The following is a 22,411-nucleotide window of genomic DNA, read 5'->3' as shown; positions in this document are numbered from 1 at the left end:
CAGATATTTTCTCCCATATTAGGGTTGTCTTTTCATTCTCTTAACATCTTTCAAAGAGCACTATTTTTAATTTTAATAAGTTCAATTAATTGTTTCTTTTATTCATTGTGGTTTTAGCATTGCATATAAAAGCTCATCACCAGACTTAGTGTCAGTTAGGTTTTCTCCTATGCTATCTTTTACAAGTTTTTAAGTTTTGTATTTTATATTTAGGTATATATTTGTCTTAAAATTTTGTAAAAATTATAAAGTCTGCAGCTAACCTAGTTTTGCACATGGATGTCTAGCTGTTCCAGCACCACTTTCTTTCAAGAAAGAAAGGACAATTCTTTCTCTATTGGCTTCTCTATAAAAAACAATCGACTCTCTACATATGGGTCCGTTTGGGGCTCGCCATTCTGTTCCATGGATCTATGTGTCTATTCTTTCACTAATACCACATTATCTTGATTATTGTACTTTCCAGTAAGCCTTGAAATTTGGTATTATCATTTTTCTTTTCTGTCTTCAGTACTGTGTAGGCAATTCTGGGTCTTTCGTCTTTCTATATAAACTTTAGAATCAATTTATCAATATTCACAGAATAAGTTTTTAGGATTTTTATTTGGATAGCTTATAATCTACAGATCCACTTGAGAAGAGTGACATCTTAACAATACTTTTTTCTGTCCATGAACATGGAACATTTCTCCATTTCTTTAGTCTTTCAGTTTTGTTCAAAATTATTTTGTACTTTTCCTCATATAGGGCTTATATACATATTTTGTTATATTTATTCTAAGTATTTTTTTAGTGATAATGTAAATGGTATAGTACTTTTAACTTCAAATTATACTGTCTGTTGCTGGCATATATAAAACTATTGACATATATAATCTAATTTTGTACATGGAAAAACCTGCTATAATTGCTTACTTGTTCCAGGAGTTCTTTTTGTAATTCTTTGGGATTTTCTACATACAAAATCAAATCATTCATGAACAAAGACAGTTGCCTCTGTATATCTTTTTTTTTTTTTTTCTTGTCTTATTGTTTTAGCTAGTACTTCTATTACAGTGTTGAAAAGCAGTTGTGAGAGGAGCTATCCTTATCTTGTCACTTATCTCAGTGGAAAAGCTTCTAGTCTTTCACTGTGAAGTATGATCATAACTGTAGGTTGTTAATGATGTTCTTTATTAAACTGAGAAAGTTCCCCTTCCTCAATTTCTGGTTTACTGAGTATTTTCATTAAGAATGGGTATTGGATTTTGTCAAATGGTTCTCCTGTATCTATTGATGTGATCATGCAATTTTTTAGTCTGTTAATATGATGCATTACATTAATTGGTTTTTTAATATTGAATCATTCTTCCATACCTGCAATAAGTCTCACTTGGACATTGCGTATAATTCTTTTTATAATATTGGTGGCTTCTATTTGCTAATGTTTTGCTGTGGATCTTCTCATGTATAGTCATAAGTGATACTGGTCTGTAGTTGTCTTGTGATGTCTTTATTCGGTTTTATTTTTAGGGTAGTGCTAGCCTTATAGAACTTTTTTAACTTATATGCAGAGTACATCATGAGAAATGCTGGGCTGGAAAAAGCACAAGCTGGAGTCAAGATTGCTGGGAGAAATATCAGTAACCTCAGATATGCAGATGACACCACACTTATGGCAGAAAATTGAAGAGGAACTAAAGAGCCTCTTGATGAAAGTAAAAGAGGAGAGTGAAAAAGTTGGCTTAAAGCTCAATATTCTGAAAACAAAGATCATGGCATCTGGTCCCATCACTTCATGGGAAATAGATGGGGAAACAGTGGAAATGGTGGCTGACTTTATTTTTCTGGGCTCCAAAATCACTGCAGATGGTGATTGCAGCCATGAAATTAAAAGACACTCCTTGGAAGGAAAGTTATGACCAATCTAGATAGCATATTAAAAAGCAGAGACATTACTTTGCCAACAAATGTCCATCTAGTCAAGGCTATGGTTTTTCCTGTGGTCATGTATGGATGTGAGAGTTGGACTGTGAAGAAAGCTGAGCACCGAAGAAATTATGCTTTTGAACTGTGGTGTTGGAGAAGACTCTTGAGAGTCCCTTGGACTGCAAGGAGATCCAACCAATCCATCCTAAAGGAAATCAGTCCTGGATGTTCATTGAAAGGACTGATGTTGAAGCTGAAACTCCAATACTTTGGCCACCTCATGTGAAGATCTGACTCATTTGAAAAGACTCTGATGCTGGGAAAGATTGAGGACAGGAGGAGAAGGGGACAACAGAGCATGAGATGATTGGATGGCATCACCGACTCGATGGACATGGGTTTGGGTGAATTCCAGGAGTTGGTGATGGACAGGGAGGTCTGGCGTGCTGCAATTCATGGGGTCGAAAAGAGTTGGACACAACTGAGCGACTGAACTGATCTAAGCCTCATAGAATGAGTTAGGAAGTGTTTTTCTGTTTCTATTTTCTGAAAGAGTATAGATAATAGATATACATTTCTTCCTTAAATGTTGGTAGAATTCACCTGTGAACTTTTCTGGGCTTGGTGCTTTCTGTTTTGAAATGTTATTACTGATTCAGTTTCTTTGCATAACATTTCTTATGCAAATTGTGTACTTTATTTGAATTTTGGCAATTATGTCTTTTTACAGATTGGTCCATTTAATCTGGGTTATCAAATGTATGGCCATAGGACTGTTTATCAGAGAAGGCAATGGCACCCCACTCCAGTACTCTTACCTGGAAAATCCCATGGATGGAGGAGCCTGGTAGGCTGCAGTCCATGGGGTCGCTAAGAGTCGGGCACGACTGAGCGACTTCACTTTCACTTTTCACTTTCATGCATTGGAGAAGGAAATGGCAACCCACTCCAGTATTCTTGCCTGGAGAATCCCAGGGACAGGGGAGCCTAGTGGGCTGCCATCTATGGGGTCGCACAGAGTCGGACACGACTGAAGCGTGGGATAAGTAGTGTTGTCCTCACTTTCATTTCTAGTATCAGTAATTTGTGTATTTTTTTCTTTAGTTAGCCTCAGCTAGAAATTTATATATTTTATCTTTTCAAATAAATAGTTGCTACTTTTATTTTCTCTAATGTTTTCCTGTTTTCAATTTCATTGATTTCTATTTTTTCTTCTTCTTCTTCTTCTTACTTTGCACTTATTTTGCTCTTCTATTTCTAGTTTCCTCTTATGGAAACTTAAATTGTTGATTTTAGATATTTCTTTTCTAATGTATGTATTAGGTGCTATAAATTTTCCTCTATATATATTGCTTTCACTGCATCCCATAAGCTTGATAAGCAGTATTTTCATTAAGCTTGAAATAAATTTTATTTTGAGAGCACTTCTTTGATCCATGAGTTATTTAGAAATGTGTTGTATGTTTTCCATATTTATTTGTAACTTAATTTTATTGTGCTCTGAGAGCATACTGATAGCTACTGGATTCATGGTCTCTGAAGGAAAAGATTTAATTCTGGGACCAAAGACAGGTCTCAGTCACTCAGAGCTTTGTGTGCAAAAATTTATTTAAAGTGACAGGACAGAGAAAGCTTCTGACATAGACATCAGAAGGGGGCAGGAGAGTATCTGCCTCACTAGTTTAAGCACAACCTTATATACTTCTTAACTAGCTGCTGATAATAGATAAAAAGAATACTTCAAGGTTGTAAGAGTTCCACCAGACCTTTTCCCAAGGCATACATCCTGAGATAACTTTAGTACGAGATTAGCCAGAGAGAACGGTTCTGGGCAACGTCTCTGGGTGAGATATACTATTGTGTAATCAGGGGTACACGTATGGAGAAACAGGTTCCCAGGCAAGATCTGTTACAATTATGATCATTAACATAAAAAACCATTTCCATGAATAATACATTGTGTTGTGTGATCATTAGTTCCAGATCTAAAGAAAGGCCAGTTCTCAGGCAAGATACCTTGCTGCACAAGGCTTAAGGAAAGCATGAGCAAGAATGTTCACCTCCTCCTTAAAGGGCCTTAAGCTTTAACTCTCTCAGTACTTTGTATGATACTTATTCTTTTAAATGTGTTGAGACGTGCTGTGCAGCCTAGGATGTAGCCTATTCTGGTTAATGGTTTATGCGAGCTTGAAGGACTTTCTGTATAAGGTTAGTGTTTTATGCATTGTCTCCTCAGATTGGGTGAAATATACAACTGACAGTTAGACCCAGATGATGATGGCGGCATTCAATTCAACTATATCCTCATTGATTTTATGCCTGCTGAATCTGTCAATTACCAATAGAGAGTTGCTGAAGACTCCACCTATAATAGTGCATTTAAGTCTCCTTCTCGCTGCAGTTTTATCTGTCTTTGCCTCATATACTTCAATGCTGTACTGTGAGATGCAGACAGAGGATTGTCATGTCATCTTGGTGAGATGGCCCTTTACCATTATATATCCTTAAAAATTTCCTTGTTCTGAAGTCAGCTTTGTCAGAAATTAAAATGGTTAATCCAACTTTCTTCTGATCAGTGTTACCGTAGTGTATCTTTATCCTTTTTCATCTGTGTCTTTATAATTAAAGTTGGTTTCTTGTAAACAATATGTGATTGAGTCCTATATTTTATTCACTCTGTCAGTCTTTATTTTTTCTTTGGTGTATTTAAACAACTCACATTTAAAGTGATGATTGATAGAGGTAGATTGTTATCTACCATAAACTTTTTTCTACTTATTGCCTTTGTGCTTTGTTTTCTTTTTTCTTCCCTCCCCCTTTCTGCTTTTTTTAGTTTTAATTAAGGACTTATGTGATTCCATTTTCTCTCCTCTCTTAGCATATTAATTATACTTTCTGCACAATTATTTTAAGAATTGCCTGAGTATACAGTACAATTATAACTAATCTAAATCCACTTTCAAATAACACTATACCTCTTCACAGGTAATGCAATTTCTTTATTATAAATTATTTGCAGCTCCTCCTTCCTATCTCTTATAACACTGTCATTCATTTCACTTACCAACAAGCTATAATCACCCAATGTGAAATCTTTAAGTGTCATTTCAGGAGTGCTCCAAAGAACTTCGTTACCATAGTCCTTTATGTCCCAGTGTAAAGAATTCAATGAGAGCAAAGTGGTAGGTAAGAAGTGATGTATTGGAATAGAATGCTTGTGAGGCTTACAAGCAGGTGGGCAAGAAATGCTATGCTCTGAGAACCTACTGGGCTACAGTTTTATAATCAAAGGAAAAGTGGAGAGGGAGAAGACCTTATTTGTCTCTCTTGAGTTGGCAGTTTCTCCTCCAGGTTGAGCAGGAAGTTTCCTTGTCCCTACATGGTCAAGCTAGTTCCAGAGATTATTGTTTTGTATGTGTGCAGGCAGCATGTCACAGAGATCATTAACTTACTGAGCACACTGGGCAGTATGCGATCCTCTTGCACCATTGCTTTATTGTTTTGGGGCATGTCTCATGCTTCCACTGCATGGTTTTATTGCTAAGCAAATATGGTTGGTTTTGTGGTTTAGCAAACTTGTTTTCTTGAATGATCATTAACTTACAGGGGTCTTATATATATACATTTTTTTTTTTTAATTACAACCCCCTAGTGGAATTAACAATATAATCACCTACTTTGTCCCTTCACTCTGTCTGTATCAAATATATTGTTGCTATTATTATTTTGAAGTTATCTATTAGATCAATTAAGAATAAAAATCTTATTTTTACTTTTGTTTATTCTCTTTCTCATGTTCTACCTTTCTTCATGTAGATCAAAGTTTCTGACTATATCATTTTCTTGTCTATGAAGAACTTACTTTAACATTTCTTCCAAGGTAGATCTAGTAGTGAAAGATTCCCCCCTCCTTTTTTTTTGGGGGGGGGGTCTGAAAAAGTCTATTTCCTCTTCTCTTTTGAAGGATAATTAATTAACTGGATTCAGAATTATGCATTGGCGGATTTTTCTTTCAGCACTCTAAATGTTCCATTCCACTCATTTGCCTGGTTTCTGAAGAGAGATATCTGATGTAATTCTATTCTTGCTTTGCCATGGGTAAGGTAATTTTCTCCTCCAGCTTTTTTCAGTATTTTTCTTTCTTTGTCTGACATTCTGCAATTTGAATATGATATACTGACAAGTAGATAATTTTGTATTTATCCTATTTGGTGTTTTCTGAATTTCGTGAGTCTCTGGTTTGGTATCTGCCATCAATTCTGGAAAATTTTCAGGCACTATTACTTCAAATATTCATATCCTTTCTTTTCTGTTTGGTATTCACATTACCTATATTTAACACTTTTTTTGTAGTTTTTCATAGTTCTTGAATATTGTTCTTTTTTTAAAAAAATCTGTTTTTATACTGAAATTTGAGATCTTTCTATTGACATATATTCAAGTTCATGGATTATTTCTCAGCTGTGAAAAGTGTTCTTCATTTCTATTTCAGTGCTTTATTTTCTAGCAGTTTCTTTTGATTCTTAGAGTTTTTTATTTCTCTGCATATATTACACACCTGTTCTTTCATATTGTCTAATTTCTCCAGTAAACCTCTTAGCATATTAATTGTAAGTATTTTAAGTTCCCACTCTGATAATTTCAAAACCTCTACCAATTTCAAGTCTGCTTCTTATGCTTGCTTTATTTTTTCAGACTGCTCACCTTTCAGCATGTGTTGCAATTTTTTTACAAGCCAGGCATAATGAGATAAGCAAGTCTTTAGTGTGAGCTTTTATGTCAAAATGGCCACGAGTTAAGCTGCGTTTAATATTTGGTGAGCAGAGGTTTCACTTTCCTTTAATGACGTTTGTTTTGTCTGCTCTTTTGTTTCCTTAGAAACTTCTTCCTGAACTGTGTCTGTGTCCTGCAGCTCTCAGTTATAATCCACTGCTGCTGTAACTGGAAAACTTTTAATACGATCATAAGGAATTGGGAAGGGGATGCATTCTATAATCTTGGGATTAAATCTCCATTTTTAGCGAGCTGGAATCCCTGGGCTATGAATAGTTGTTCAGCTTTCTTGTGATGACAGGCATGACAACTTGCAAAATCTTCAAATATCCAAGTGGGAACCAGCAGTTCTTTTTCTCCTCACATGAGATAGGCTTGAAGGAGCAGAAGTTGTCTAATTATCCTCCCTCGAGGTCAGATAGAGCTCTGATACAGAAATGACCCTTGTAGACTAGCTTTGTTTCAACTTCCCAAGTGGTTAAGTGGTAAAGAATCCAACTGCCACTGCAGGAGATGCAAGGGATGCCGGTTCGATCCCTGGGTGGGGAAGATTCCCTGGAGAAGGAAATGGCAACCCACACCAGTATTCTTGCCCGGGAAATCCCATGGACAGAGGAGCCTGGCGGGCTACAATTCATGGGGTCACAAAAGAGTGGGACATGGCTGAGCAACTGAGTGTTCACGCAGCCTTTGTTTCAGGGACAGGAAGCTCTATGTGCATTTCAAAGCTATTGCTCCTCCTCCTTGCCCGACCCAAGAGGGAATTCCTCTCTTATCTTCACAGGAAAAACCGGTAGGGCTCCTCAAGGTAAAAATCATGTAAGTGTGGGTGTTGACCTAAGCCTAAATCCTACTGCCTCAGGGTTTTGCACTCTCAGTCAAGTTCACACTGGTCTCAAGCTGTCCTCCGATTACTGCCCCTATCTGTGACTGGCGACAGTGGCTTCTGCTCCTAGTCAGCTGGGATTGTCTGAGTCAGTTTCCAGAGAGGTAATTTGTCCAGTGACCTCACTTCTCAGGTAAGTTTGTAAAAAGAATCACTGATTTTCAGTTGGTCCAACTTTTTTCTTATTGTGGTGGCAGTAGTGACAGTTTTCAAGATCTTCATATGTCAGAGCAGAAACCAAAAGTCATAATAATAATATTTTATATCCATTATATCTTTTGACCACACAACAGGGTGTGGATGGAAAATTAATCAGTCAATCAAAGAAAGAAAGAAAAATTTTTATTTGAGCCAAATTTGAGGATTATAACCAGGAAGAGCATCTCAGAAGTTAAGGCACAGTTGTGTAAGCTTTTTGAGACAGAGAGCTATATATCAAATGACATTTTACAGTTTGCATATCCAGACTAAACATTATCATAGTAGATTACGTGACCCTTTACAAGATTGAGAAGAATGTTATCTTTTAAGAAGTTGTCTTATCAATGCTGGAAAAATGTTACTCTTTATGATTGAGCAAGTATTCCAAAGAATGCTCAAACTACTGCACAACTGCACTCATCTTACATGCTAGTAAGGTAATGCTCAAAATTCTTCAAGCCAGGCTTCAGCAGTACATGAACTGTGAAATTCCAGATGTTCAAGCTGGTTTTAGAAAAGGCAGAGGAACCAGAGACCAAATTGCCAACATCCGCTGGATCATCAAAAAGGCAAGAGAGTTTCAGAAAAATATCTACTTCTGCTTTATTGACTACACCAACGCCTTTGATTGTGTGGATCACTGCAAACTGTGGAAAAATCTGAAAGAGATGGAAATAACAGACCACCTGACCTGCCTCTTGAGAAATCTGTATGCGGGCCAGGAAGCAACAGTTAGAACTGGACATGGAATAACAGACTGGTTCCAAATCAGGAAAGGAGTACGTCAAGGCTGTATATTGTCACCCTGCTTATTTAACTTATATGAAGAGTACATCATGAGAAATGCTGGGCTGGATGAAGCACAAGCTGGAATCAAGATTGCCTGGAGAACTATCAGTAACTTCAGACACTCAGATGACAACACCCTTATGGCAGAAAGTGAAGAACTAAAGAGCCTCTTGATGAAAATGAAAGAGGAGAGTGAAAAACGTGGCTTAAAACTCAACATACAGAAAAGTAAAATCATGGCCTCTGGTCCCATCACTTCATGGCAAATAGATGAGGAAACAGTGGAAACATTGAGAGACTTTATTTTGGGGGCTCCAAAATCATAGCAGATGGTGACTGCAGCCATGAAATTAAAAGACACTTGCTTCTTGGAAGAAAAGTTAGACAGCTTATTAAAAAGCAGAGACGTTACTTTGCCAACAAAAGTCTGTCTAGTCAGTGCTATGGTTTTTCCAGTAGTCATGTATGGACGTGAGAGTTGGACTATAAAGAAAGCTTAGTGCTGAAGAATTGTTGTTTTGAACTGTGGTGTTGGAGAAGACTTGAGAGTCCCTTGGACTGCAAGGAGATCCAACCAGTCAATCCTAAAGGAAATCAGTCCTTAATATTCATTGGAAGGACTGATGTTGAGGCTGAAGCTCCAATACTTTGGCCACCTGATGCGAAGAACTGACTCATTTGAAAAGACCCTGATGCTGGGAAAGACTGAAGGCGAGAGGAGAAGGGGACGACAGAGGATGAGGTGGTTGGATGGCATCACCGACTTGATGGACATGAGTTTGAGTAAATTCCAGGAGTTGGTGATGGACAGGGGGGCCTGGCGTGCTGCAGTCCATGAAATCGCAAAGAGACTGGACTGAACTGAACTGAACTGAACTGAAGTATTCTTGCTGATTTGGGAGGTCTGGTCCATGCATAATGCACATCCACAATGCAGAATGCAGAGCAGTCAATGGTCAGAGGAGAAATTTTATGTTTAAATTTTTATCTTCCCATGTACGTGTATGTGAGTGCAACTTAGTCATGTACGACTCTTTGTGACTTTATGGATTTTAGCCTGCTAGGTTCCTCAATCCATGGGATTTTCCAGGCAAGAATACTGGAGTGGGTTGCCATTTCCTTCTCCAAGGGATCTTTCTGATCCAGGGATCAAACCCAGGTCTCCTGGGTCTCCTGCAATGGCAAGAGAATGGATTCTTTACCCCTAAACTATGTGGGAATCCCTGTCTTGCCATAAAATATGAATTTCATTTCACAAGGGCAAAGTACACAGGTCTTATTATTGGCATTTTACATACTAGAAAACTGAAGTTGAGAGAGAATGAATGACTTTGCCAAGATAAAGGGTCAGAAGGTGAAGGTAAGCCACATCTTCTAGAGGTTACCAAGACTCCTTCAACACAAAACTTCATGCTCAGGCATTAATGCACATGAAACAACTTGAAAAAATCATTGGATTGTCCATGTTTCAGGTGTATCTGCAGCCTGACATAAAAAGCCCTGGAGAGCGATATTCCATAATGTGTCCTGAAGCCTGACTCAGTCCCTAACTCATACTCAGATTTTAGGGAATTCACAACAATGGGAGTCTGTTTCTCAGTGAACCTGGAGCAAGACCTAACCATGTGATCATCCGCTGAAGTCTTTTGTAATCACAAAAAGAAGCAATTCTAGGTTGTATTTAGGCTCTGTATTTTTGGAAGAGAGAGCGGTTGTATATGTGTGTGTCTGTGAGTATGGATATGTGGAAAGGGGAACTTATTTCTCCACAGTTTTTCTGAACTGTTGAATTTGTTCTTTCTCTGAAGTGAAAAGCCTTAGCTTCTTTAATTCTTTAAATGGGATGACACTTTACCTTCCCATCTGCTTAATTACAATGATAGCTTATGAATGTGATTGATATTTAAAACAAGACCTCCTTCCAGGGTTTCCTTTGTCTTTGAACTGTCGTTAGGGTTTCTCATTGTAACTCCACAACCATTACCAACCGTTGAAATGTCTCAGTGCAAAGTCACTTCCTCAGAGAGGCCTTCCTTGAACTTCCTCTTTCCGAACCTGTGTGTTCATAGCTCTGTCCCTTGCTATTCTGGAATCCTCACGAGGGTAGACTGTGCACAAGTCACGGCTGATCCCCAGGACAGACAGTCCAGGACAGTGCTCTCCACTAGACACTTCTGCAGGAATAGAAATGGTCTGTAATCCACACATGTGGCTACTTGTACTGAATTTTTTATCTTAATTTAAATTTAAATAGCTAAATTCAGCTTGTGGTCACATCTCTGACAGTGGGGGACTAGAGCCGTGTTTCTCAAAATCTAAATCAAGATGTCACTAAGATGCTTAGTGACCCATTCTCTGGGTAATTCAACCACATTTCACAACTATTGGTCTAGAATGGGATTCTCAATCCTGGCTTCACATTAGACTGACCTGAAGGAAATTTTAAAAGAAAATACGTCCCAATCACACTTGTAGAGATTATATTTCAGTTGGCCTGGAGCGGGGTCCAGGTATTAGTTGTTGTTTTTAATTTGGCTGCCCTGGGTCTTTGTTGCTGCACGCAGGCTTTTTCTCTAGATGCAGTGAGCGGGGACTTCTTGTAGTGGCTTCTCTTGTTGCAGAATGCAAGCTGTAGGCGCAGGGCAGGCTTCAGTAGCTGCAGCTCCCAGGCTCTAGAGCACAGCTTCAGTAGTTGTGGTGCACAGAATTAGTTGCTCCATGGCACGTGGGATCTTCCCTCACCAGGGAGCAAACCCATGTCTCCTGCACTGGCAGGTGGACTCCTCTCCACTGAGCCACCAGGAAACCCCCCAGGTATTAGTCTTTTTAAAAAACGAAACAAAACAGAAAATCTCCCCAGAGACTGTGATGGGCAGCCAAGCTTGAGTCTAGAAGATGTGTTCTCACCTGCTCCTCAAAACAGACCCAATAAATATACAGATAAATGGTCTGGGAGCTTTTATAAAGGGTGGTGATGTCAAGTAAAATCTTGTGATGTTACAAGAGATATTAGTGACATTGGTGGTTCAGATGAATTTCTTCACATTCTGTAAAAAAGAAAACACAGCTTTAGATAATCTTTAACAGTTGTGAAATTCCTTGTCCTTTTATCCATTAATAGTACCGATCATACCATGCTCTGGGAGATTTAGTGAGGATGACACTTTGAGTTCCCTAAAACAATCACGTTTTAGAAAACACAAAAGCCTTTCAAGTTTGCTGGTTGATTGACAAGCGGTCAGTTGACCGCACAACAAAGTCACGTGACCCGCACCGCCCGGCAGCTGGAGGAAGGTGTTTCCCAGCCTAACGCCCCGCAGGTCCGGGATCTCCTTTGTTAAGTTCTTCTCGGTCCTCTGCGGCCAGGTGTGCAGGTCATTGCCTCCCGGGAAGGAAAGGAGTTCAGACGAGCCTGGGAACGTGGGTGCAGGAGCCCTGCCCTCTCTTTCTGCAGGTGAACAGGTAAGGAAGGTCTCGCAGGAAGTCCAGGCTGGCTGGGCACCGGAAGAGTAAGGCGGTGCTTGTTCGGCATCTGCGTAGGGGAGGCGGCTGTGCCGCTGCAGAGCGCCAGGGGATTTCAGCCCAACCCGGAGCACCAAGCAGCGTGGGGACAGCAACTTAAGGAAACCCGGGCAGCTGGACAGGGGAGTGTTTGATGATTTTTTAAAACATGCTCCTGATTGAAATAAAAAAACAAAACAAAAAAAAGTCTCAGAGTAAGTAAATTCAACACTGCTAATGTTAGCCAAGACACCGGCGCATATTTGAGGAAATTAACATGAAACTAAAACCGAAATCTTAGGTGAAGTGGAGCAAGCAAAATTGATCAGAGCGTACAAAAGACTAGCCAAAAAAAGGTCTCTATAGACGTTTAAATTGTTAGGAGAGAATTAGAGGAAAAGCTTTCAATTGCTAGGAGAGATTTAGAGGAAAAAGTTTAAATTACCATGAGAGATTTCAAGAAGTACTATTCAGTAAATCAAAAGTACTAGAACAAAAATAAATAAATATGGTTTAACAATATATCAGTAGATAGCCATTCAAAAACTACTTTAGTCGAGAGTATGTTAATTTAAATATTTTCAATTATTTAAATTAAACATTATAATTAAAAGTTTGAGCCTTGTTAACTCGGTAGGTTTGCACCAAAAAAACCTGGGAGTAATGTGCTAAAGTGGTGTTTTCTTTTCCACAAAAATGTCATTGATTTAGAAAGAATAGACTCTTCTTTAAAGATAATAAACATTGTCAACCCACGATGAGATTAGATCACATGCTTTCTGCAATGTGCCAGAGGCGCATGCAGTAAACTTCATTTGACTGCATCTGCCCGCAATAACTAAGTAACTCCGGTTAATGTTCACCCAGCAGTCAAAATGCAGTGTATCCACTGTGATTAGCATACCAGGTTATTCTTTCAAGGAAATCTGAGCAGTTTGGGGCTTTCAATATTCTTCAATAGAACCATCTTTTTGCTCACTTTGCTATTTTTTAAGGGTGGGCATTCTCTTTGCAATGTGCTTATAAAGGATCCACCACCCCCCAGCTTCCTTGAGTTTAGTTAAAATGGGAAAAAAAATTGCTTTCTTAGCTGAAAGTAATCATGTGTCTTTAGTCCTGTGATATCCTTCCTGAATATCTCCAGTTTCTCTGAACTATTGCCTCTCTGATATTTTAGCAACAATCCACCACCTTGATCTTTGAACCAAACTCATGTAAGCCACTGATGGAAGCCACAGGGCTGAAAATTTCTTTGCATCTAACGATGAGATTTGTAGTATTTTTATTGCAGTTTTTTTACTCTGTCAGTGTTAAATATGTCAGCACCTCTTTCTCAACTACATCCTCATGGAGGATATTGTCTTACCGGCATTTTGTTTCATTTTAAGAAAGCATACAAAATCTCAAATAGATAGTTTTCTTACTAAAATTTATTGATCAGTATTGAAGTTATCCCTGTCTGGGGTTAAACTATCTTTAATAATACCAAAGAAGATATGTTGTAGATAGTTGTATATAAAATATTCTCTGCAAAGAGCATTGTTCTTTGACAATGAACAAAATGAAACACCTTGAAAGTAAATGTTTATTATTGTAAAATAAAATAATAAAAGTGATTTTAGATATATAAAATGCTTTATTCATTACATATTCATAGAAAAATATCACTATATATTAAATTTGGGGGGGAAAGAGGTGGATTGTTTTAAATTACATTCCAGAGGATTTATATACAGAAGTGAGTGAAACAAAAGGTCAGTGTGCCAAATATGATTTCAGAGTGGTATTGTGGCATGACTCTGGTTACCTCTTGTGATAAAATGACTGTTGTATTTTTCTCATGTAGCTTTTATAGCTAAAAAAGTGAATTATGTTCAATAACCTTTTCCAGATATTATCTTGTGAAAAATGTCTGGTTCTTGGCTCTTTGAGTTTTGATCCTTTTCTTCATAGTAAACCAGAGCTTTTTAATAAGCTTAGGAGTGCTGTCCAGTAGAACTTTCTGCAGTGATAGGAATGTTCTAAATACATTCTGCACTGTCCATTGTGATAGCTTCTGGCTCTATGTGGCCATTGAGCACTTGAAATGTAGTTAATTTAACTAAGGAATTGAATTTTTTTCTTTTGCTACATTTAATTGATTTTAATGAAAATGTAGTTATCCTTATGTGACCCATGGCTACCCGATTGCACAGACAGCTAGTTAGCTGCTTCCCTTTATTCTGCTGCTGCTGCTAAGTCGCTTCAGTTGTGTCCGACTCTGTGCGACCCCATGGACAGCAGCCCACTAGGCTCCCCCATCCCTGGGATTCTCCAGGCAAGAACACTGGAGTGGGTTGCCATTTCCTTCTCCAATGCATGAAAGTGAAAAGTGAAAGTGAAGTCGCTCAGTCGTACCCGACTCTTCGCGACCCCATGGACTGCAGCCTACCAGGCCTCTCTGTCCATGGGATTTTCTAGGCAAGAGTACTGGAGTGGGGTGCCATCACCTTCTCTGTCCCTTTATTCTAGTGGCCAGTTATAGTATCGTGCAGGACATAACTGCTGACCTTGGATTTTCAGATAGTCCTTAAGGTATTTTTCAAGAACATTACTCTTGAAGGGATTTAAGAGATTAATTTTTTTCATTCTTAATGACATTGTTTTGTTTCTCATTTTATAAGCAATATATGTTCTATTATACCGCTCAGTTGTGTCCGACTCTTTGTGACCCCATGGATTATACAGTCCATGGAATTCTCCAGGCCAGAATACTGGAGTGGGTAGCCATTCCCTTCTCCAGGGGATCTTCCCAACCCAGGGATCTAACCCAGGCCTCCTGCATTGCAGGCGGATTCCTTACCAGCTCAGCTACCAGGGGAGCCCATATGTTCTACTAGAAACACATAAAACCATCGAGTAAAAGTTTACAATTCACTCATAATCCCTACCCTCCAGGGGTGACTGTCTTTGCTGTTTGGACATATTTCTTCCCAGTGGCTAATTTTTTTAAAATAAAGGTATAGTTGACCTATCAGTTCGGTTCAGTTCAGTCACTCAGTTGTGTCCGACTCTTTGCGACCCTATGAATTGCAGCAAGCCAGGCCTCCCTGTCCATCACCAACTCCCAGAGTTCACTCAAACATATGTCCATCGAGTTGGTGATGCCATCCAGCCATCTCATCCTCTGTCGTCCCCTTTTCTTCCTGCCCCCAATCCCTCCCAGTATCAGAGTCTTTTCCAATGAGTCAAGTCTTCACATGAGGTGGCCAAAGTATTGGAGTTTCAGCTTTAGCATCATTCCTTCCAAAGAAATCCCAGGGCTGATCTCCTTCAGAATGGACTGGTTGGATCTCCTTGCAGTCCAAGGGACTCTCAAGTGTCTTCTCCAACACCAGAATTCAAAAGCATCAATTCTTTGGTGCTCAGCTTTCTTCACAGTCCAACTCTCACATCGATACATGACCACAGGAAAAACCATAGCCTTGACTAGATGGACCTTTGTTGGCAAAGTAATGTCTCTGCTTTTGAATATGCTATCTAGGTTGGTCATAACTTTCCTTCCAAGGAGTAAGTGTCTTTTAATTTCATGGCTGCAATCACCATCTGCAGTGATTTTGGAGCCCCAAAAAATAAAGTCTGATACTGTTTCCACTATTTCCCCATCTATTTCCCATGAAGTGATGGGACCAGATGCCATGATCTTTGTTTTCTGAATGTTGAGCTTTAAGCCAATTTTTTCACCCTCCTCTTTCACTTTCATCAAGAGGCTTTTTAGTTCCTCTTCACTTTCTGCCATAAGGGTGGTGTCATCTGCATATCTGAGGTTATTGATATTTCTCCCGGCAATCTTGATTCCAGCTTGTGCTTCTTCCAGCCCAGCGTTTCTCATGATGTATATGCATAGAAGTTAAATAAGCAGGGTGACAATATATAGCCTTGATGTACTCCTTTTCCTATTTGGAATCAGTCAGTTGTTCCATGTCCAGTTCTAACTGTTGCTTCCTGACCTGCATATACGTTTCTCAAGAGGCAGGTCAGGTGGTCTGGTATTCCCATCTCTTTCAGAATTTTCCACAGTTTTTTATGATCCACACAGTCAAAGGCTTTGACATAGTAAAGCAGAAATAGATCTTTTTCTGGAACTTTCTTGCTTTTTCCATGATCGAGCAGATGTTGGCAATTTGATCTCTGGTTCCTCTGCCTTTTCTAAAACCAGCTTGAATATCTGGAAGTTCACGGTTCACGTATTACTGAAGCCTGGCTTGGAGAATTTTGAGCATTACTTTACTAGCATGCGAGATGAGTGCAATTGTGCGATAATTTGAGCATTCTTTGGCATTACCTTTCTTTGGGATTGGAATGAAAACTGACCTTTTCCAGTCCTGTGGCCACTGCTGAGTTTTCCAAATTTGCTGGCATATTGGGTGCAGCAGTTTCACAGCATCATCTTTCAGGATTTGAAATAGCTCAACTGGAATTCCATCACCTCCACTGGCTTTGTTGACTTATATCACTATTATTTCCAGGTACACAACACCATTATTTGATATTTCTTTTTCATGTAGCTGTCCAGTTTACCCAACACCATTTATCAAAAAGGTTTTCTTTTCCCCATTGTATATTCTTGCCTCCTTTGTCATAAATTAGTTTACTATGTGTTTGTAGATTTATTTCTGGGCTCTCTATTCTGTTCCATTGATCTGTATGCCAGTTTTGTGCCTATACCATATGGTTTTGATTACTGTAGCTTAGTGGTATGAAATCAGGGAGCATAATAACTCAAACTTTGTTCTTTCTCAAGATCATTTTGGCTATTTGTGGTCTTTTGTGTTTCCATACACATTTACAATTATTTGTTCCACTTCTGTGAAAAATGCCATGCTGTTTTGACAGGAATTGTATGAAATTTGTAGATTGCACAGGGTAGTATGGTCATTTTAACAACATTAAGTCTTTTAATACATGAGCATGGTATATACTTCTGTTTGTGTCATCTTCAATTTTATCAGTGTCTTATAGTTTTCCAAGTACAGATCTTTAACCTCTGTGGTTAAATTTATTCCCAGAGATTTTATTCTTTTTGATGCTATTGTAAATGGGATTGTTTAATTAATTTCTCTCTCTGATAGTTCATTACTAGTGTACAGAAACGCAACAGGTTTCTATATTTTAATTTTGTACCCTGCAGCTTTACTGAATTCATATACTAGTTCTCACGTTTTTGATGCATTTTTAGAGAAGGAAACGGCAACCCACTCCAGTATTCTTGCCTAGAATATCCCATGGACAGAGAAGCCTGGTGGGCTGCTGTCCATAGGGTCGCACAGTCGGACACAACTGAAGCAACTTAGCAGCAGCAGCAGCAGCAGCATAGATATTATCATGTAATCTGCAAACAGTGACAGTTTTACATCTTTCTTTCCAATTTGTATTCCCTTTATTTCTTTTTTTGTCCACAATGCCAGGGCTAGGACTTCCAATACTGCATTCAATAAAAGGGATGACAGGGGGCATCTTTTGTCTTGCTCCTATTCTTAAAGGAAATGATTTCAGGTTTTCACCGTTGAGTGGTATTAGCCGTAGGCTCCTCATGCCCATGCCTGCTGCACATACCACCACCTAGTTGAGTGTGTAGGTGTGCTCAGTCGTGTTCAACTCTTTGCAATCCCATGGACTATAGCCCACCAGGCTTCTCTATCTGTGGAATTTTCCAGACAATAATACTGGAGTGGGTTGCCATTTCCTTCTCCAGGGGATCTTTGTGACCCAGGGATCAAACTTGAATCTCTTGTGTCGCCTGCTCTGGCAGGCGGATCTTTAACATTGAGCCACCAGAGAAGCCCCAGGTTCATCATATATGGCTGTTATTATGTTAAGATTTGCTCCCTCTCTATCCACTTTCTTGAGAGTTTTTTTTATCATAAATGGATATTGAATTTTGTCAAAAACTTTTTCTGCATCTATTGAGATGATCATGGTTTTTATGCTTCAATTTGTTAATGTCGTGTATCATGCTGATTGATTTGCAGATATTGACATATCCTTGCATCCCTGGAATAAAGCCATCTTGCTTTCATCACTTAAAATATATCATGCCACTCCCTGTGGCCTGCAAAGTTCCTGCTGAAAAGTTAGCTGACAGTCTTATGGGAGTTCTCTTGTATGTAACTACTTGCTTTTTCCTTGCTGCTTTTAATATTCTCTATCTTTAATTTTTACTGTGTCTTAGTGTGGACCTCTCTGAATTGATCTTGTTTGGGATGTTTTTGCTTACTGGATCTGGATTTCTGTTTCTTTTCCAAGGTTGTAGAAAGTTTCAGCTATTATTATTATTCTTTATTTTTTTTTTACAGTAGGCCCTTGTTGGTTATCTATTTTAAAGAGAGCAATGTATACCTATCAATCTCAAACTCCCTAACTATTCCTCCTCTTCCACCTTCCTCCCTTGGTAACTATAAGTTTGTTCTCTAAGTCTGTGAGTCTCTTTCTGTTTTGTAAATAAGCTCATTTGTATCAGTTTTTTTTTAGATTGAATATATAAGGAATACCGTATGATATTTGTCTTTGTCTGACTTACTTCACTTAGTATGATAATCTCCACGTCCATCCATGTTGCTGCAAATGCATTATTTCATTCTTATTATGGCTGAGTAATCTTCCTTTGTGTATACATATCACGTCTTCTTTATCCTTTCATTTGTTGGTGGTTGCCTCCATATCTTGACTTTTGTAAATAGTGTTTTAGTGAACATTGCAGTGCCTGTATACTTTTGAACCACATTTTTCTCTGCCCAGGATTGCTGGATCATATTATAGGTATTCTGCCCACTTTTTTGATTTTTTTTTTCATATTGAGCTACGTGAGCTGTTTGTAAATTTCAACTTTTATTTTTTCAAATAACTTTTCCTACCCTTTTTCTCTGTCTTCTCATTCTGGCACCGCTTAATGTGAGTACTGGGCTTCTCTGGTAGCTCAGAGGTAAAGAAGCTGCCTGCAATGCAGGAGACATAAGAGGTGTGGATTTGATTCCTAGGTCAGGAAGATCCCCTAAAGGATGGCATGGCAACCCCCTCCAGTATTCTTGCTTGGAGAATCCCATGGACAGAGGAGCCTGAGGGTCTACAGTCTATAACGTTGCAAAGAGTCAGACACGACTGAAGTGACCGAGCCCAATGTGAATGTTAGATGCTTGATGTTGTCCCAAGGATCTCTTAAACTATCCTTAGTTTTCTAAATTTTTTCTTTCTGTTCAGCTTTGGTGATTTCCACTACTCTGTCTTCCAGTTAGCTGATCCCTTCCCATGTAACATCTAATTATCAACTGTTATTTTTCTCTAGTGTACTTTTTATATCAGTTGTTGTATTCTTCACCTCTCTCTGGTTCTTCAGATTTTCTAGCTCACTGTTAAAATTCCTATTGTTTCATCCATTCTTAAGTTCCTTGAGTATCTTTATGATCATTACCTGAACTCTTCATTGGGTAAATTTCTTTCTTCACTTCACTTAGCTTTTCTTGTTTAGTTTTATCTTGTTTTTTTATTTTGAAACTATTCCTCTGTCACCTCACTTTTCCAGTTCTTTGTTTTTGTTACTCCGTATTAGGTAAGTTGGCTATATTTTCTGATCTTGGAAAAGTAGCCATAAATAGTAGACATCCCTATGCATCCCAGCATGACACTCCTCTCTGATCACCAGAGCTCTAGTGGTGCCCCCTATATGGACTGCATGAGCCCTTCTGTTGTGTTGGAGCCAACTACTGTGGGTACACTGCTAGGTGTGGCTGGCCCTCAAATCAGTTGCTTGCGGCCCTGCCTAGTGCATAGACTGCTAGCCACTGGTACGAGGGGCCAAGTCCCAGCATGGCTGGCTATGGGGCCCAGGTCATCCCAGGGCTGCTGCCCACCTGCTGGTTGGTGAGACCAGGTCCTAATGCAGCTGACTGAAGTGGACCAGGAGGTCATGGAGCCAGTGTTCTGCGCTGGTGGAAATAGACTTTGCTTTTAAAAGGTGAATGCAAAATCTCACATGTTCTACTGGTGGGCTAGGACTAGCTCTAGGACCCCCTAATGCTGAGTCAAGTCCTGTGGTAGCTAGCTGCAAGCCAAGAGGTTCTGGAGCTAGTCAGGACTTGCCAGTGGGCAGGGCCAGGTCCTGGTGGTCCCAGTGCTGGTGTCACTAGGCAGGGTCAAGTCCTGGGAATACTGGGGACTAAGCGGGGGCCTACCTGTGGCTGCTACTGGTCTGCTAGTGGGTTAGGCTATGTCCCTGCCTTGCTGGTTGCTTGGCCTGGGTCATCACAGGAATGGTGCCAGCAGGCCTTTGGGTGAGGCCGGGTTAGTGGAAGGATTTCAAAATGATGCTTTCCAGCATCTTCCAGGCAGACTGAAGTCCCCAAAATGGCTGTTGTCAACATCTGCATTCCCCAGAGTGAGTGTTAGTTGCCTCCTTCCTCACCAGGCAACTTTTTAAGACTAGCAAGGGGTCTGAGCCAGCTCCTTTCATACGACAATCTCTGCTTTTGGTCTTGGACCATGTGAGATTTTGTGTCTGTCCTCTTAAGAGCAGAGTCTGTGTTTTCTGCAGCCTTCTGGGTTTCCCAAATGTAAGTCTCTCTGGCCCTCAAAGCTGGAAGGGTCCTCTCCAAAGCATGGAGTCCTCTTCCCCATGCAGGAGCCTCAATCTGGGGAGCCCAGTGTGGGACTTGGGCCCCTCACCTTGGCAGAATCCCAGCAGTTATGATTATCATACTCTTTTTTGGTCACCTCCAAACAGGTATGGGTCTCAACTCTACTGTGTCTCCACCCTTCCTCCCATCCCTGTTGGGTTCTTTTTTTTTTTTTTTTGCTGCACTTCATGGTATGTGGGATCTTAGTTTCCTGACCAAGGATCAAACCCATGCCCCCTGCAGTGGAAGCACAGAGTTTTAACCACTGGACCACCAGGAAATCCCCTTGTGGTTCCTTCTTTATTTCTTTAGTTGTAGAAGATTGTTTCTGTTAGTATTCAGGTCACTTTCATTGATAGTTTCTCTGTAAATAATTGTGAGTTTGGTGTGTCCATGAGAGGAAGTGAGTTCAGAGTCTTCCCACTCCACCGTGTTGGCCACCTTCAAGAGATTTAGGAGATTGTTGAAGAGGTCTGTAGGAGATTCTTCTATGTGTCTGGTGGGTTGTTTTTTTTTTTAAGTCACAAAAGATAGTTTCATGAACTGAACTATTTGAACTATTACACACTGAAAGGGTGCTACTGATGAAGAAAATGACTTTACCTCTAGGGGATCCTGAGTATGTAGCAACAATACAACTTAAATATGCCCTTAAGCTTGTGTTTCAAATAGCAGAAGAGCTTGTGCTCAGAAGGTACTGATAGTACCTTCTGTCTTCACATGTGCTCTGTCACTTAATTGTCACAAGACCCAATTGAAATGAATAGAATTTTGGTCCACAAATCTTCATTATACCAGTCTACCCACACAGAATTTCTCTAAAATATCATACAAATTGTAGCCGGATCTTGGAAGAAGTTAGGTTTTTCAAACTCTGAAGACAAAGTTTGCTTGTTTTTTCTGTTTGATTTTTATTTAGGTCAGTAGTCAGAAAATATTTGTTGGCAAAATAAAAGAAGAAAATGAATTAATGTGGGGTGTGGACATAAATTCATAATGTCCTAAGTTTTTAATCTAGATGAAGGAATCTTACCATACTTTTGAAAAACTTAATAGTATCATGTATTGATCATAACTTGCTCACAGATTCACAACTTCTTAATTATTTCATTTTTGTTTCTTTTATTTCAGAAGTTCTTGAAAAGAAGATCAAGTCAAAAGTGAATCAGCTTGCCCTTGGGCAGCACCAGAGCCATGAGCAGTAATGCCACAGATCTTACCACTGGTTTCATCGCTTCTATTGTAGCCATCGTTTTGTTCGGCTCAAACTTTGTACCACTTAAAAAATATGAGACTGGCGATGGTAATTATGTTTTCTTCATTGTTAACCTTAAGTTCATTTTAAATATGAAGTTCACTGTTTAGGTCTTCTTTAAATGATAACTGTAAAAATGAATTTTGCTGTGCCAGATGCCAAGTGAATAGAGCTTAAAGCAGTTGATAATGCCCATGCCAGGTTATCTATGTGCTAGTCAGTATCAGTTCAGTTCAGTGAGGTTCAGTCGCTCAGTCGTGTCCGACTCTTTGCGACCCCATGAACTGCAGCACACCAGGCCTCCCTGTCCATCACCATCTCCCAGAGTTCACTCAGACTCACATCCATCGAGTCAGTGATGCCAGTCAGTATGCTGCTGCTGCTGCTGCTAAGTCCCTTCAGTCGTGTCCAACTCTGTGCGACCCCATAGACGGCAGCCCACCAGGCTCC

General features: G+C 39.5%; 1 protein-coding gene across 9 annotated transcripts in view; it reads left to right on the top strand.

Annotated features, from left to right (window-relative positions):
* The window catches only part of TMEM144 (transmembrane protein 144), a 69,084-nt gene that overhangs the window by 7,774 nt on the left and 38,899 nt on the right, over positions 1-22,411 (top strand). For 2 of the 9 annotated variants that reach the window (XM_070769204.1, XM_070769205.1), the window contains exons 1-2: positions 11,811-12,019; positions 21,838-22,009. In XM_070769204.1, the coding sequence (XP_070625305.1) occupies positions 21,901-22,009 (109 nt within the window). In that variant the 5' untranslated portion in view covers positions 11,811-12,019; positions 21,838-21,900. Of the gene's footprint in view, positions 1-7,525; positions 7,701-11,807; positions 12,020-12,092; positions 12,274-21,837; positions 22,010-22,411 lie in introns of those variants that run through there. The other 7 variants (XM_070769200.1, XM_070769202.1, XM_070769198.1 and 4 more) reach the window with 7 other exon arrangements.

The sequence above is a fragment of the Bos indicus genome, chromosome 17 (assembly GCF_029378745.1).
Source record: "Bos indicus isolate NIAB-ARS_2022 breed Sahiwal x Tharparkar chromosome 17, NIAB-ARS_B.indTharparkar_mat_pri_1.0, whole genome shotgun sequence".
NCBI lineage: Eukaryota > Metazoa > Chordata > Mammalia > Artiodactyla > Bovidae > Bos > Bos indicus.
The sequence above is the reverse complement of the archived record's forward strand: the minus strand, read 5'-3'. Positions and strand labels throughout refer to the sequence as shown.